Below are 14,268 nucleotides of genomic sequence, written 5' to 3'. Positions count from 1 at the left end.
CGGGCTTTTCTGTGTGGAGTTGGCATGTTCTCCCCATGTTTGCACAGGTTCTCTCTGGGTGCTATGGCTTCCTCCCACAGACATGCATTTAGTGGGGTTAGGCCATAGGAGTGACTGGTTGTCTGTCTCTCACCCTGCCTTTTGCCCTATGACTACTGGGATATGCTCCAGGTGCGCCCCCCCCCCCCACCTTGTTAAGAATAAAAGGTGGATGACAGTAAAACACTTATCCGGTTATCTGTTTTGTATTAGACTGATTTATGTGTTTCATTGTGTCACCCACTGGATGTTTGGTTAATTGCTCATGTTTAAAACCTTCTCCCAACATTCCAGTTATCTTAGACATACCTTTGATGATCTTAGGGAGTCAAGTATATCTCATCTATTACCAAGTAGCCTGAAAACAAGAAGCAGGCTACATTACCTCAGAAGTAGTGGATAAACTGCACTTCTAAATTGAAAAACAAATTACAACTAAACCTTAGCTGCCATTTTCTTCCATGGTCATTGACGTGCTTACACATGGTACCAGCTGACTGATCACAACACTATAGTACTGTGAAAAAAGTCTCAAGCCAAACGACATTTCTTTAGATTTTACAAGGAAAATGGGAAATAGGTGCAGAAATGTATTGAATCATGTACAAACATGCTTGAAAATACAGTATGGAAAGCAGATTTTTGCAAAACTTGAAAGTGAATATTTGGTACAAGCCTGAAAAATCTTCGGCAGCTTTCTTGTCATTTCTGTAAGAGGTGTTTAGGAACAATTCTTCAGGATTCTTCAAGGACATTCAATTCAGCTTTATTTATATAGTGCCAAATGATAAAGACAGTCGCCTTAAGGCCATTTATACTGTCAGGTAAAGACCGTACAACAATAAAAAAAGACCGAGAGATTCAGAACTTTTCTGCCTTTTGTTCCATTCTCTGTCAGGATGATCCCACACTGCTTCAGCAATGTCTATCCAGGTGTGCTTTTACTGCTTTGGCAGTGATCATATTCATGCTAAAGAATGGTGCTGTTGGCAGTCAGATGGTTTCCAGATGTGACATGGTGGTTCAAAATCTGACCCAGTACTTCTGTCTTCATAATTCCATCAATTGTGTTAGATCGCCAACACCACTGAGCCTCTACTGTGTTTTACAGATGGCTGTAGAACTCACTGTCCCTCTATCTCAGCCTCCTCTGTACTTACTGATGACAAACCAAAAATTTCAGAATTGGATTCATCACTCAAGACCTCTTGCGACTGACTTTTGTTCTTGTGTAATTTCCTCATCCTTTCCTCTCTGTTTCCCTTCATTAAGAATGGCTTCCTAACAGCAAACCTTTCACTGAGACCATTTCTGATGAGACTTATATCTTATCAAGATGCCAAGTTTTTAGCTGACATCTTTTTGAGAATCACCGTGTTGGTGTACAAACACCATTTTATGCCTGTCAGACTGTCTTTGGTGTTCAAGTGAAGAAATTGGAACAAATTATGTGCTTTTGTAACAAGCTAGTAACAAAATACAGAAAGACACATTTTAAAATTGATTCTTTGCTAAGTTGTCTGTTATGTGTAGATAAAGCTTATTGCTGTGTCTACACATAACAACACTCCATCACTGAGTTAGGTGCCTTTTCTTTCTTTTCCTTTTTCCTTTATATTGAATGATTCATAGCTCAGTGTGAAGGGGCATAATACGCATACAGACACAAAATGTCACTAATAAAATGTCAGGTACAATGACTAGACTGAAAGTTGGTGAAAAATCAGCAAATATCCAAAGAAACCCTTTGGGAGACCTTCGGAAAGCCTGAAGAACTGTTGGACAAGACTACTTTTAAAAGAATGACTTTTAAAGAAAAGACGAGAAAGCGAGACAGAGTTGAGTCAGTGGTGGTGAGAGTTAAAAAGACCGCACATCCCCCTGAAATCTGCACCTTTGTTTATGTCACGCAGGGCTTTGAACCTCACCCGGGGCTAGAACATTACATTTCCACTCAACACACATTATCCAGGTAATAAAACGCGACAGAGCTCTGGTACCGAGCACTAACCGGATAATTGTCCCTCTGTGTTAGAAAGATAACCGCCTTACCTGAGTCAGAGCATCTCAAGTTGCACAGCAGACACACCGTGTTTAACGTGTGACATCATCACCATCATCACGTATACACAGCAGGCTTTTAGCTGTCTGGCCCCGAAGAGGAAACTGAGGTACAGCCAGCCTGTTTTATCAAGTGTGTGTGTGTGTGTGTGTGTGTGTGTGTGTGTGTGTGTGTGTGTGTGTGTGTGTGTGTGTGTGTGAGTGAGAGAGAGAGGGAGAGAGACTCACTTGACCGGAGCAGAGCGAGAGTAAAGAGCAGCTCTCATCTGTGTGAAGTGCCAAAAGCAGGAGTCTTCTTTCTTTCAGTGGAGACACGTCGATCAGAGCTCTACAGTGTGTTTTTATTATTGAGCTGCGCTTTAAAGTCAACTTAAAAAAAGAAGACGAAAAAAAAAGTGAAGTGCAGCTGGACGGAAAATTTAAGGCGTGAATTGAAGAAGTTGGTCGCTCAGTGGGAAGTGAAAACCGTCATTTGCGTGATATTTTTAAGTCGACTTTTTCTGTCGCCTCGTTTCATCAAGTGCTTGTGGATATCAAAACTTTGCCATTCCCATGTGTAGGAGAGGGAGCCTGAGGAGAGAAAGGTAAGCCGTGTGCACCGACTGATTACATCCTGCGCAGACTTCACGTGTTGCGTTTTCACTGGCAGTGCTTTCAGTTTTCCCACTAAGATGAACACGTGAATGAACATTTTCATGTAACAGTCGTATTTTGGTTTAGTGCCCACGGCAAGATAAGAAACAGGTGAGGTTTCTGTGGAAACTGCTGTGTAGTGGGTGTTTGCATACTGTGGGTTTTCTCAGAGGCTTGCAGGAAAAAAGTCTGCTGATAGTGAATCCATAAAGTCCCCGGTGAGCTTATTATAACACGGCCTGTTGAACACTTAACCTAATAAATGAAATACTTCATCTCTTAAACCTGTATTGCGACCTGGGCTGCCTCTGCAACCGGAAGACTCGAGATTCAGTAATAAAACAACTGTAGTGCCGTAATTAGTTTATGTTGCACATAAATAATGCAGCTTTTCTTGTCCTCACAATCAGTTACATCATGTTAAAGCGCAAAAAAAGGACATAAAAAGCAAAAACAAACAAACAAAGCATTACCATCACAGCATCAGGTACCCCTGTTGTCCTGCAATCATTGTTTTTATGACACCTAATCTGAATAATTGAATATACTTTGAAATATGGGTATCTAAAGTGCAATATATGAAATGATAACAGCACTGCTGGCGCTGTGGTCCCTCTATAAAAGTGTCAAATGTTGCACATGCTTAAATTAATTTGTTTTTAACAAGTCTCCTCCCTAAGGTGTAGTAGCATGTACATGTTAGACTGGAGGATGTTGATTCATAAACTATGTTACATAAACTGGTGACAGTGGTCACAGAACAGTGTGACATCATCTGTGAAGTCAGAGATGTTACCTAGCAACTGGAGACCTTGTCAAATGGGAACACCACTCATTCAAAGTACCCCGGACAGTGCACTTGCTCAGGGCCTGAGCTGCACAGCCACCAGGTCTGAAGTAGAAAGAATAAACGTTTGTCTTCATGTGAAGAACACACATACAGAGATTCCTTGATTTATTAGCGAGATTGCCACAACAGGGGTCACTGTGCACAGCTGCTTTCTGCCCCTGGGGTCTTCATGTGAGTTACTGTGGCCATGAGTCAAGTACAGACACAAAGACAGAGTCAAGTGGACTGTGTCACACAACAGTGACCACTGTACTTTACTCATCTTTTGTGATTTGTTACAGGCTCTTACTTGATGTAGGGCACATATTAAGTTCAATGTGTGTTTAGTTTCATCATAAACTGGGTGTTATTTAAGACTGGTTTCATAAGTAGACATCAGTTAACTGTCACTGTTTAGACCAGTAGGCCTGTTTTCAACACTTACCACAAAATATCCATAACTTTTTTCCAACCATTCATCTAGAAATGTTTCCATTTTTTTTCAGCAGCTGTGTGTCCATAAGATTTCAATCAGTTTTTGTCTTTAGCTTTCATTTATCCAGTTCTACACGACTCTAAGATACCCATTTAATATTTATCTACTATGTTTAATTTAACAACTATGAGCTGCTTCAACCGCGTACCCACTCTTGTCTTTAGCTTTAGCAATTTCACCTGTAATATCCAAATGTTTAGTTACTACTTTTATCCAATACCATTATCCAGTTTACAGCTACCTGCTAATTCCAGCTAACGGGTATTTATTCATAATTGCAATGCCCTATTTTCACTAATTTATCCATCTGTTTTAGGCTACTTTAAATCCCCCTTATCCAGTAGCTTACTCTTAGCTATCAATATCTTTTGAACTATATCTTCCACCTAAGCTAATGCTTTAAGCTAACACTCATTTTGTTTGAAGGGTGTCTCTCCCTTTTTGTCTTTACTTTTTACATTTTCAGCTCTAAGTCATTACAAATTGTGATGCCAAAAATGGCATATAGCTAACAATGACATTGCCTTGATAACAAATCAGTCAGACTTGAAAATCTATTTTTTTAGCTAATTGTTTTAACCCAGTTGTTAGTTTTTTGACACACTTTTACCATAAAATCTACTGTTCAAGCCCCAATTTCAATATATGCTTTAATCAGACTGTAATTTTGATCAATGTTCCCTGCTTCTCAATATGCTATGGTGCTTCAGTGCAAAAGAGTCAACACAGCTGCTCAGATATAGTAAGGCGACTCACTGTGCTTGCAACAGTATTAGCACTTTGTATGGCCAGCATAGCGAGAGCCTGCGGTGACAGGAAGCTTCAGTTTTAATTTTCTCTTGTGCAGTGGTAAAGGGCGATGATGTGCTGTGGTTTATTGTTGGTGTGCTGCATTGGCTGATTTCTTCTTTATCTTCGCAGTACAAACATACTAATAAATATCAATATTTGTCCAGATTTCATCCCTCAAAGTGGCTGCTGTGAACTAAAGCTTGCACCCTAACCCTGTCTCGCTATTACTCCCTGGAGTTTCTCTGATGTGTCTCATAATTTTATTTTAGGACAGCTTGTTACTGTGTGGCAAGCATGGGAGAATCACTGGTGCAGTTTTAAGAAATTCATGATTTCCTTTCTTGTCCTTTGGGATTATTACTGTGAAGTACTGATACAAAAAAAACTCGAATTCTAGTTGCACACCAACATCTCTTAAAACAGCAGCAGTTAAAACTTTATTTATAAGTCCTTTGGAATTAAAAGGATATCTCCCGATGACATGCAAATGTGGAATAACAGTTCTTTAGTATTAATGTAAATGGCTCATCTAACCCTGAGGGAAAAGCATGACTGGGAGAGCAAAGACCTTTGTGTTCCATCACAGCTGGTATCTTTGAAAACTCAGTCTAACCTTCACAAACATCCCCTCAGAGGGAATTCAGCAGCACAAAAACAGTGGCTATTTGTAAGCTCAGTGAGCTGCGTGCTGACGGCTCAAAGCTATCAAGGCATCTAACTAAAGTCTGACTGAGAATAGACCAGAAGCCGTATCAAACTTCCAAGAATTGTGCTACAATTCCTTTTTTCCCCTCTCGCCACAATATTTCACCCAAAAAATGTTTACAAAGGTGTTTGCTCTTATCTGCTGTTGTACTGCAGAGTTGTAATACTGCTCGTATGAAGCGTACTTCTTTTTTGACAGCTTCTTTATCATGTTGACAGCAAAACTCAACTGTATTCAAAACTGCAAGTCACGGAAAAGAGAAAAACATGCTCTAAACTCATGCTTACATGCATTAAACGCAACACTTTATCAACACGCTTGCAGACACAGTCCCATTTAAACTTATAGAAAAGGAGATTTTAAATATGAATTTACCATTTCCCATCATCCCCCTTATTCTCTTTTGGACCATTTTTCAATAACTTGTACTTCTTGTAAAAGGTTTAATTTTCTTTGATTGGGGTTCGGTTTTATCCACCTTTTTGTTATTTGTTTAAATCTTTTTTCTCAAGATTCCGATCGTATCATTCCCACCTCAGACGAGGTCAATGAGAGATTTTGTGAGTATAAAATATTTTACCTTTAAAAACAAACCTTATGAAAATAATTTCCTTTATGACACACATCAAACAGCCCTTTGATTCACCGTGTTGCATCATTTAATGTGACTTGAACCAAAAAAGCCATCTGCTATCTACAAATGTAAACATGCATAAATAAAAAAATATGTATGTAATTCAAATGGATTTCAATACACTGTACTCAGCATTAAGACTTTAATCCTATTTGATCATTAGAAGTAATTTCTGAGGTCAAAAACTGTATTTGTTTATCAAAGAAATTTCCAAATTCCAAAATAAGGAATTGGTAGTTTGAAGATCAGATTACATTACGTGTGTTCATTTCCTTTGTGGGTTATTTCTGTTCCCTGTTCATCTTCCCCTTTTATCATTATTTTACCTTTTGTTGCATCCTAATAATACTTTGCAAAAGAGGGTGAATGTTGAAGTATGAAGCTTAACTTTTTCTTCTTCTTTTTCTCTGTTTTTTCCCTCTTTTGTTTTTGTGTGTGTGTGTGTGTGTGTGTGTGTGTGTGTGTGTGTGTGTGTGTGTGTGTGTGTATTCGCCGTTGCCTGGGTCGGTAAAAACAAACCTAATATTGAAATATTACTTTTTAATCATATTTGGAGAAATTGCTATTGAAGAATTGATCATTTATACACATATAATCACATATAATATTATAGGCCCAACTCTGCAGTAACCCCTAACTCTCACTTCACATGCATTCATTCCATTTACTGTCATTAAAAGTATTGATTTATAGATCGTTTAAAACTGCATCTCAAATAATTCTCAGTAATATTTGTTTGATCAGATGTGACTGACAAAGCTTTCGATATTAACTAAGATGAACAGTACATTCTGTTTTTTATTTTCTAAATCCTATTTGGTCAATAAAAGCACAAGTAATACATTTATTTATTTATTTTTGATCTTATCTGTTTTGAATTGCCTGAAAGACAGCAGCTACAAAACCCACTACGATACTCTGAGTGTGACTCATCTCTCAACGCGCACATTTTGCGGTCACAGTGTTTCCTTTTATTTTTAGCGCTCACAGAAATGAGAGAATCGCATTTCAGCTGTTGTAGAATACTGTACAGCATGCATTATAAAACTGGGCACATAGGATTTTCACTGTAGCAGAACCTTTTGTCCTGATCCTCCTGTAACAAATAACAGTAAATATCTAACAGCTACATTTACCAGCATGTAGCATTTACACTGTGCAGCGCAGCTACTGGAATCAACATTAACATGTCCACATGCTTTGTAGAGTTGAGGCTTTGCAGTATAGTACAGCCAGCCTTTTAGATGACCATCTACAGTTATGTTAAGGTCATCGTTAACTGTTATAACTGTGAAAGGTGATTTTTACTGTAATATTAATGCACATTTCCAAAATAAGCTGCTGCATGGACGTGCCTCAGACGACTGCAGGCCAATACAGCATCACACCTCTGAACTTTCTATTGTATGTGATCACAACTGTTGCAGAAGTAATCCATAAAACAGGTTCATGTTGAGTTCAGTGCCCATTTTTCTTGAATTATCACAAGATAAGATCGCATTTCTTATTTTTCCCTGTTTTTTTTTACTAGTTGAAAGTCTTTATCTACCACAGGAGTCAAGGTCTGCTGTTCTTGGCTACACAAATGCTGGAAATCACATCGCAAATCTGCGACAATCAAAGTCTAAACAAAACATAACTGATATAAACTTCAAAATTGAGGGTCTGAACTTAAACATCAGAAACTGTCACAAGTCTGTGCTTGTCAGAGCAAATCTGACTTATGTTGTAGTATTGTAGTATAACATCGGATTTTAGCAGAGTATAAATGATTCAAACTGCATTTTGACAGCAGTTTGTTACAACGTGGAGCCGTGTATGCTCGTGCTGATGGAGGCTACAGAAGTTGCTCTCCCACTGCCCTCCTGCAGCGTCAGAAAGGCTGTTTATAGAAGACATCAGCAACTAAAAGTCTCACACAACTGAACAGTGACATTGCATTTTTTTTGCAGTGTAATGTGGCTTTATGAAAGGTGTCTGTGGTTTTATTAAAGCTGCTGATGCTTGTGGAAATATTGTGACTATATATAAGTGTACCCTATAACTCCCATATAAGTGTACTTCACAACTGATAAGAAGGAACCTGTATTGTGTTTGTAGATCTTTCAAATGCAAACGGGGTGCCTCGCTTTATACCTAATACAAAGTCCCATATTCACTTCCTCTACTGTAGGAGCATTTCTTCTTTTTCACTTTTGAACCTTTTTTTTTTATTTCCGACAGAGCGATGTCACTGTGATGTCCGTCGCTGGCATCATCTCAGCCTTTCAAGGAGCTCGTGGGAAAAGGACGCCGAGGGGAAGGAGCTGAGGGAGAGGACAGCAGAAGAGCTTTTTTATGAGGACAGGATGGAGGTGACTGCATCCTGCATGCGGAGTTAGGAGTGATGATAGCTCCATGTGATTCATTTTTCTTTTTCAGCATTTTTAGCTGAGCAGGTGTGAAGGAGTCCCTGTTTTGTGGAATCTAGTGGCTGTTTCTCTGGAGGTGGCAAGGCTGAGTTCAGCAGCTGCTAGGCTGCAGCTATGGACGTTGAGGTGAGATTTCCTCCCCCCGCATCAGTGACCTCTTTGCCGTTTGCCTCATCATGCTGGACAACTTCTCTATCTTCTACATCACCCTGGAGCTGCTGATTGCCCTCTTCTCAGTGCTGGGAAATGTGTTGGTCTGCTGGGCCGTGGCCCTCAACAGTAACCTGCAGAGCATCACCAACTTCTTTGTGGTGTCGCTGGCTGTGGCCGACATCGCCGTGGGCGTCCTGGCCATTCCCTTCGCCATCGTCATCAGCACCGGGTTCTGCTCCAACTTCTATGGCTGCCTGTTTATTGCGTGCTTTGTGCTGGTTCTCACACAGAGCTCCATCTTTAGTCTGCTGGCTATCGCTATGGATCGCTACATTGCAATCAAGATACCACTCAGGTCAGTAACCATGAGGACAAGTGGATCATTTATCATTTATTGGTGCAAAATTAATGAGTTAATAGAATGAGTGAAATCCTTTATAACTGCATTATTATGTGTGTTAATATGGCACCAATAAACAGTTGATTAGCATTAGTAAAACAGCTGATTACTACTTATAAACCATTTTTCAACATGTCAAAGCACAGAAAGAAATGAAGATCAGATTTGGAAAACAAAATAGGAACATTTTAAGTTTCTAAATCAGAGGGAAAACATTTCAGATAAGCTTCCCTTTCTTACTTTGGTCCAATGTGTTTTTTTAATCAGAGGCAGCAGAATTCTCACGATAACGCCCAATGTTTCATTTAATTTCTGTCGGTTAAAACATTTGACATTTGAACCAGATAATCCTTGGCTGAATAAGATTGTCCAGGAACAGTGTCTCCCGCAGGGCAAATTCCCCCTGGAGCAATCAAACAAATACCGCTCTAATTGCTTATACAGACTGTGTAAGCCTCTTTTGTAAACTTACTTTTATTATTGTAATGTAAAAATAACAACAAAAACCTCCAAACACAGTCAGATGTTGCTTTAACATTCAGATTTGCCAACGACGGTGCATCTGCAGACCTGACAGGCTAAACCAGTGACAGTGATGCTGTGACCTCATCGTTACCGCACTGCTGCGCCGGTCAGACGTCTCGCCCTTTAGGGCTCAAACAGACTCCTCCTCCTGCCGAACATACGTACGTGAGGGCTCTTCTGCGTTGTGTTTGTGCATCCCTAAAGAGGAGGGGGGGGGGGCTTGTTTTTGCAGTACTAACCTTTGCACTTTAACATCTGAAGAATGTGATAGAAACAAGCCAAACGTCTCAGCTGCTCTCCCACACTGCGCTACAGGCGAACCTAAAATAGGCTCCTTCCTTTGAGGAGTCCTGAAAGACTCCGTTTGTTTATTCTTGTCTCTTGTAGTTCCGGGATGAGAGTTGCTTCCACGGAACGATTGCATAAGCAAATTATAAATCAGCGGCGTACTTTCGTATACAGTAATAATTAATTCAAACAAGTGACGGAAGCTTTCTTATGAGGTTTTTAGAGGTCATTGTGGCAGAGGGAAACAAACCTTTATCTCTGGGTTCTCAGAAGCTGAAAGACAGCTGAAGCTTGACACGTGTATTGTCTCCCTGTCCAGGTACAACAGCTTGGTGACAGGACAGCGGGCTCGAGGCATCATTGCCATATGCTGGATTCTATCCATCATCATCGGTTTGACCCCCATGATGGGCTGGCATCTTGGGAAGTCGAAAAACGTCACCAACGAAACCAAAAGCAGCCCCTGCCAGCCGGGCATGATGAAGTGCCTGTTTGAGGAGGTTGTTGACATGGAGTACATGGTCTACTTCAACTTTTTTGCTTGTGTGCTGATCCCCTTGCTGCTAATGTTGGCCATCTACCTGTGTATCTTCATGGCAGCTCGCCACCAGCTCATGCTGATTGAAGTAAAAGCGTCTCATGGGGAAAAGTCCCGCTCCGTCCTGCAGAAAGAGGTCCAGGCTGCCAAGTCTCTGGCCATCATTGTGGGCCTGTTTGCGGTCTGCTGGCTGCCTTTACATATCATTAACTGCTTCACCTTCTTCTGTCCTAAGTGTGTTCGTCCTCCTCCCTTGGTTTTGTATGTGGCCATTATCCTATCCCATGCCAACTCTGTGGTCAACCCCTTCATCTACGCCTACCGCATCCGAGAGTTCCGGCACACCTTCCGTAGGATTATTAGGCGGCACATCCTGGGGAAGCGGGAGGTGTTTGAGAGTGGCGGGAGTCAGCGGAACTCTACTCACAACAGCATCACGGACTCCATCAGGCTCAAAGCAAATGGCCTCAGCTTTGACCTTTTCACAGAGCACAGCAGCAGTACCTGTGAGAACCCCTGCCGCTGTCCTGCTCACATCTCCCCTGTAGAGGATGGTCTGGCGACAGTGTCTCACCCGCCTCTGTCCGTCGTTATCGCCCACTGCCCCAAAGTGGGGACGTGTCCACTGCAAGCCCTCAGGCAGACTCAGCTCCCGGCGGGGCACGACTGCTCTGAACCAGAGATCCTGGAGGAAAACTGCAAACAGAACTTCGCCTCAGCACAGGTTGCACTGCTGTTCAACAACCAGGACAGGAGGAGCTGCTGTAGTGAGCTAGATAAAGTGCACTGATCTATGCGCCGCAGGGATCATTCGCTAATTCCTCGCAGTTAGTTGTGAATGTCAGCTCAGGATCACCATGAATCCCTAATTTCCAATGGGAGCACTGTAAACAGATGACAGACAATGAATGTCACTCACTGAGATAAATGAAACAGGACTGAAAACTGTCTCTACTATTTAAATACAGTGACATGTAAATTTAATTCAGAATAAGTCTAAAAGGCACCGCTATTGTTACCGGGAGGCTACGTCTTATCAACCCACATGGCCGGGGATGGTTTGTAGTGTGCAGCCACTTCACAAGTTGTTCTGTGGAAATTTCAACACCATCCACGAATGTTTTTACTTCCTCTTTGCAAACAGCTGAAATACAGTAAAAATGCAGGCAGTTGATAGACGGGTCTATATGGAATAGGAGCATTTATTGTAGCCGTGTCAGGATAGCCACCTTTATTTAACCATAGTGTGCCATTTCAGGTCTGAATGTGATGCGTCTTTAAATTATTACATTTATTTTCTTTCTTTCAGGGATTTGAACATAAACACAACATACTCTGCTCTCTTCACTTGTAATTTCCACATTTTTGGTAGAGATTAACAGACATAACCGCGTTCCAGATGAATGTTTCAGACCATTTGCTGTTTCCTAATGGACTAAAAACAGAAGGACAGTGCAGGCTGGTTTGTGGTTGTGAGAATATCTGTTAAATGCTTCACATTTTCTAAAGCAAAGACCAGTAATTTGGCAATCTAATGCTGTAATGTGACCTTTTATTTTTGTTCATACATTTGTGATAATGACGCTTTAATGTATGCTTATTTAAGTTAAATTCAGATGACACAATTGACACAGTTTGATGAATAATGGGAAATTATTTGGAGATGTCCATTACTGCCCTCTATGTTTTCAAAAGTAGATTGGCACCAAGTGCTGTCTTTAAATAAATCCTTTCACATTTTTAATGTGTGCTTGCTGTGTATACATTTTGCAATGGCTACAATATAATCCCCGTCTTTATTCAGGAGCTGCAGGAACACTTCCAGACATCCCACTGGCTTTTCAGCAGACAGGCTCGTGATTTGGTCATTCTGAGAAATGGTGGATTAAACTGTCATAATTTCTTGGCGTTTCTTTATTTTTACAGTTTTTGTCAGAACAGCTCTTGCGGCCTTTTCCTTGATAAAGATTTCACAGCCAAAAAAGATCTCCTGTGTCCTTTGCTTGTGGGGCAAAGGACACAGGAGATCTTTTGAGCTGGAAATCTTGTTTGCTCAGGTGGATCACTTCATCTCAAATAAGCAAATTGTCTTTTTTTTTTTTTTTTTTTGCATTATAGCGCCGTGAAACTTTAGCTTCATACATTAAATACTTTTCTAGATGTGGTTCTTTTTAATGATGGTCCACAGACGCACTTTCAAGACATTGTTTTGCACTGAACTCTGAGGCAATGATTGAATGTGAATGTCTCAAAACAATAAGATAAAAGCCTCAATTTTTTATTTGTCGTTCTTACTATCAAATTGAATCAGGTTCTGTAATGTTTAAAAGATACATCATAAAAGGTTACAACAATGATTGTTAAATTGTGTAAAAAAAGTCCAGTATTTCTGCACAGTCCCACATTTGAGCGCACAGTAATAAAAAAAGTCACAATGCAAGAGACAACTAGTGACAATTTTTGAATACAATACAGTTGAATTTCACAACACTGCAAAATAAAGTCAGTAGAATACTTTTGAACATTAAATATCATTAAATAACTCATATGGCGAGCTCAGCTAACATTGGATGAAAAAACAATGAAAAAAACACAGTTTTAGATGTATTTTGTAAGATGTAATTTTAGATGTATGTATATATATATATATATATAGATATCTATATATATATATATATATATATACACACATATATGTATATATATATATATATATATATATATATATATATATATATATATATATATATCCACGTTAACTAGCTAACGAGATTTGCCATGTTAATGTGGTTATGGCGTTAACGTCATTTTAACGAGATTAATGCTGACAGCACTTATATATATATGTATATATATCCTGTTTAAGCTAAGCTAACTGGTTGCTCAAGTATCACTGAACTAATTACTAAAATAAAGAAATTGACATTAAAATATCAAGTTAGTAAACAGGTATTTAAATCAAGTTTATTTAATATCAAATCACTTGGGTCTAAATGAACTTTACAGTCAAACATACTTTTTGGTCTTGTTCTTAGCAGCTAGCCTAGCTTAACAAGAAAGACAAAAAGAAAGAATGAGGAAGGAAAGGAGAAAGAAGCGCAGCCAGGCTGACTCAACAAAATCCAAGAGCTCAATGGGGTATGACAGGTATCAGCAGTGATTGTCAACTGTACTGTTACCAATGTTCCCTCTAAGCTGCACACGTGCGCGGTCTCTGTGCACAGAAAATCTGCGTTGCGCACAAAAAAAAATCTAACCTGAATTGAAATTAAAATTAAAACTTTAACAATTCTGTTTTGCAGTGTTAGTCAGTAAGTGACTGGCTGCTCCTGTATGGGATTAGAACGATGCCACCTTATCCTATAGTCCAGCCAATAATGCGATTCACATTCGTATACGCAGCCAATCAACGTTGTTGACAGGCTATGACAGCGTCCTTATGTGCCGACACCGGTGTTTTAGCTAGCAAAGCGGCGTGGCTGATGTGGAGTGAAGCCACGTTAATGACAACGTGTACAACCATTGGAGATGTGAGCAGGACAGACGGAACAATTGACGGAAAAAGTGTGGACTTTATACCAGTTTTTAAATTGTGTTGATAGGCCACGTAAAACCAGAGTTATGATAAAAAAATATGCAATGTTTGGTTTTCTTCCTGAATACTATCGTTGTTTATATTTACTGCGGGAAGAAATGGTAAAAACTACGTTTTATAAGAAAAAAGGCTCGAAAGCACTCTCCGCCTGTGAGCAAAAACAACCCC

General features: G+C 39.9%; 1 protein-coding gene across 2 annotated transcripts; it reads left to right on the top strand.

Moving 5' to 3' along the window:
* Positions 1 to 2,280: 2,280 nt before the first annotated feature.
* On the top strand, positions 2,281 to 12,473 carry adora2aa (adenosine A2a receptor a). 2 transcript variants are annotated; one of them, XM_039620448.1, is made up of 4 exons: positions 2,281 to 2,684; positions 8,414 to 8,544; positions 8,612 to 9,109; positions 10,287 to 12,473. In XM_039620448.1, the coding sequence occupies exons 3-4, from the start codon at positions 8,778 to 8,780 to the stop codon at positions 11,293 to 11,295; spliced, it is 1,341 nt and encodes a 446-aa protein (XP_039476382.1). In that variant the 5' UTR covers positions 2,281 to 2,684; positions 8,414 to 8,544; positions 8,612 to 8,777; the 3' UTR covers positions 11,296 to 12,473. The 2 variants fall into 2 exon arrangements, with proteins under 2 accessions (XP_039476382.1, XP_031598637.1); XM_031742777.2 differs by having other exon boundaries at positions 8,414 to 9,109.
* The last annotated feature ends 1,795 nt before the right edge of the window (positions 12,474 to 14,268 follow it).

Source organism: Oreochromis aureus, linkage group 12 (assembly GCF_013358895.1).
Source record: "Oreochromis aureus strain Israel breed Guangdong linkage group 12, ZZ_aureus, whole genome shotgun sequence".
In the NCBI taxonomy this organism is placed as follows: domain Eukaryota; kingdom Metazoa; phylum Chordata; class Actinopteri; order Cichliformes; family Cichlidae; genus Oreochromis; species Oreochromis aureus.
Note: the sequence above shows the minus strand (reverse complement) of the source record. Positions and strands in the feature narration are given on the sequence as shown.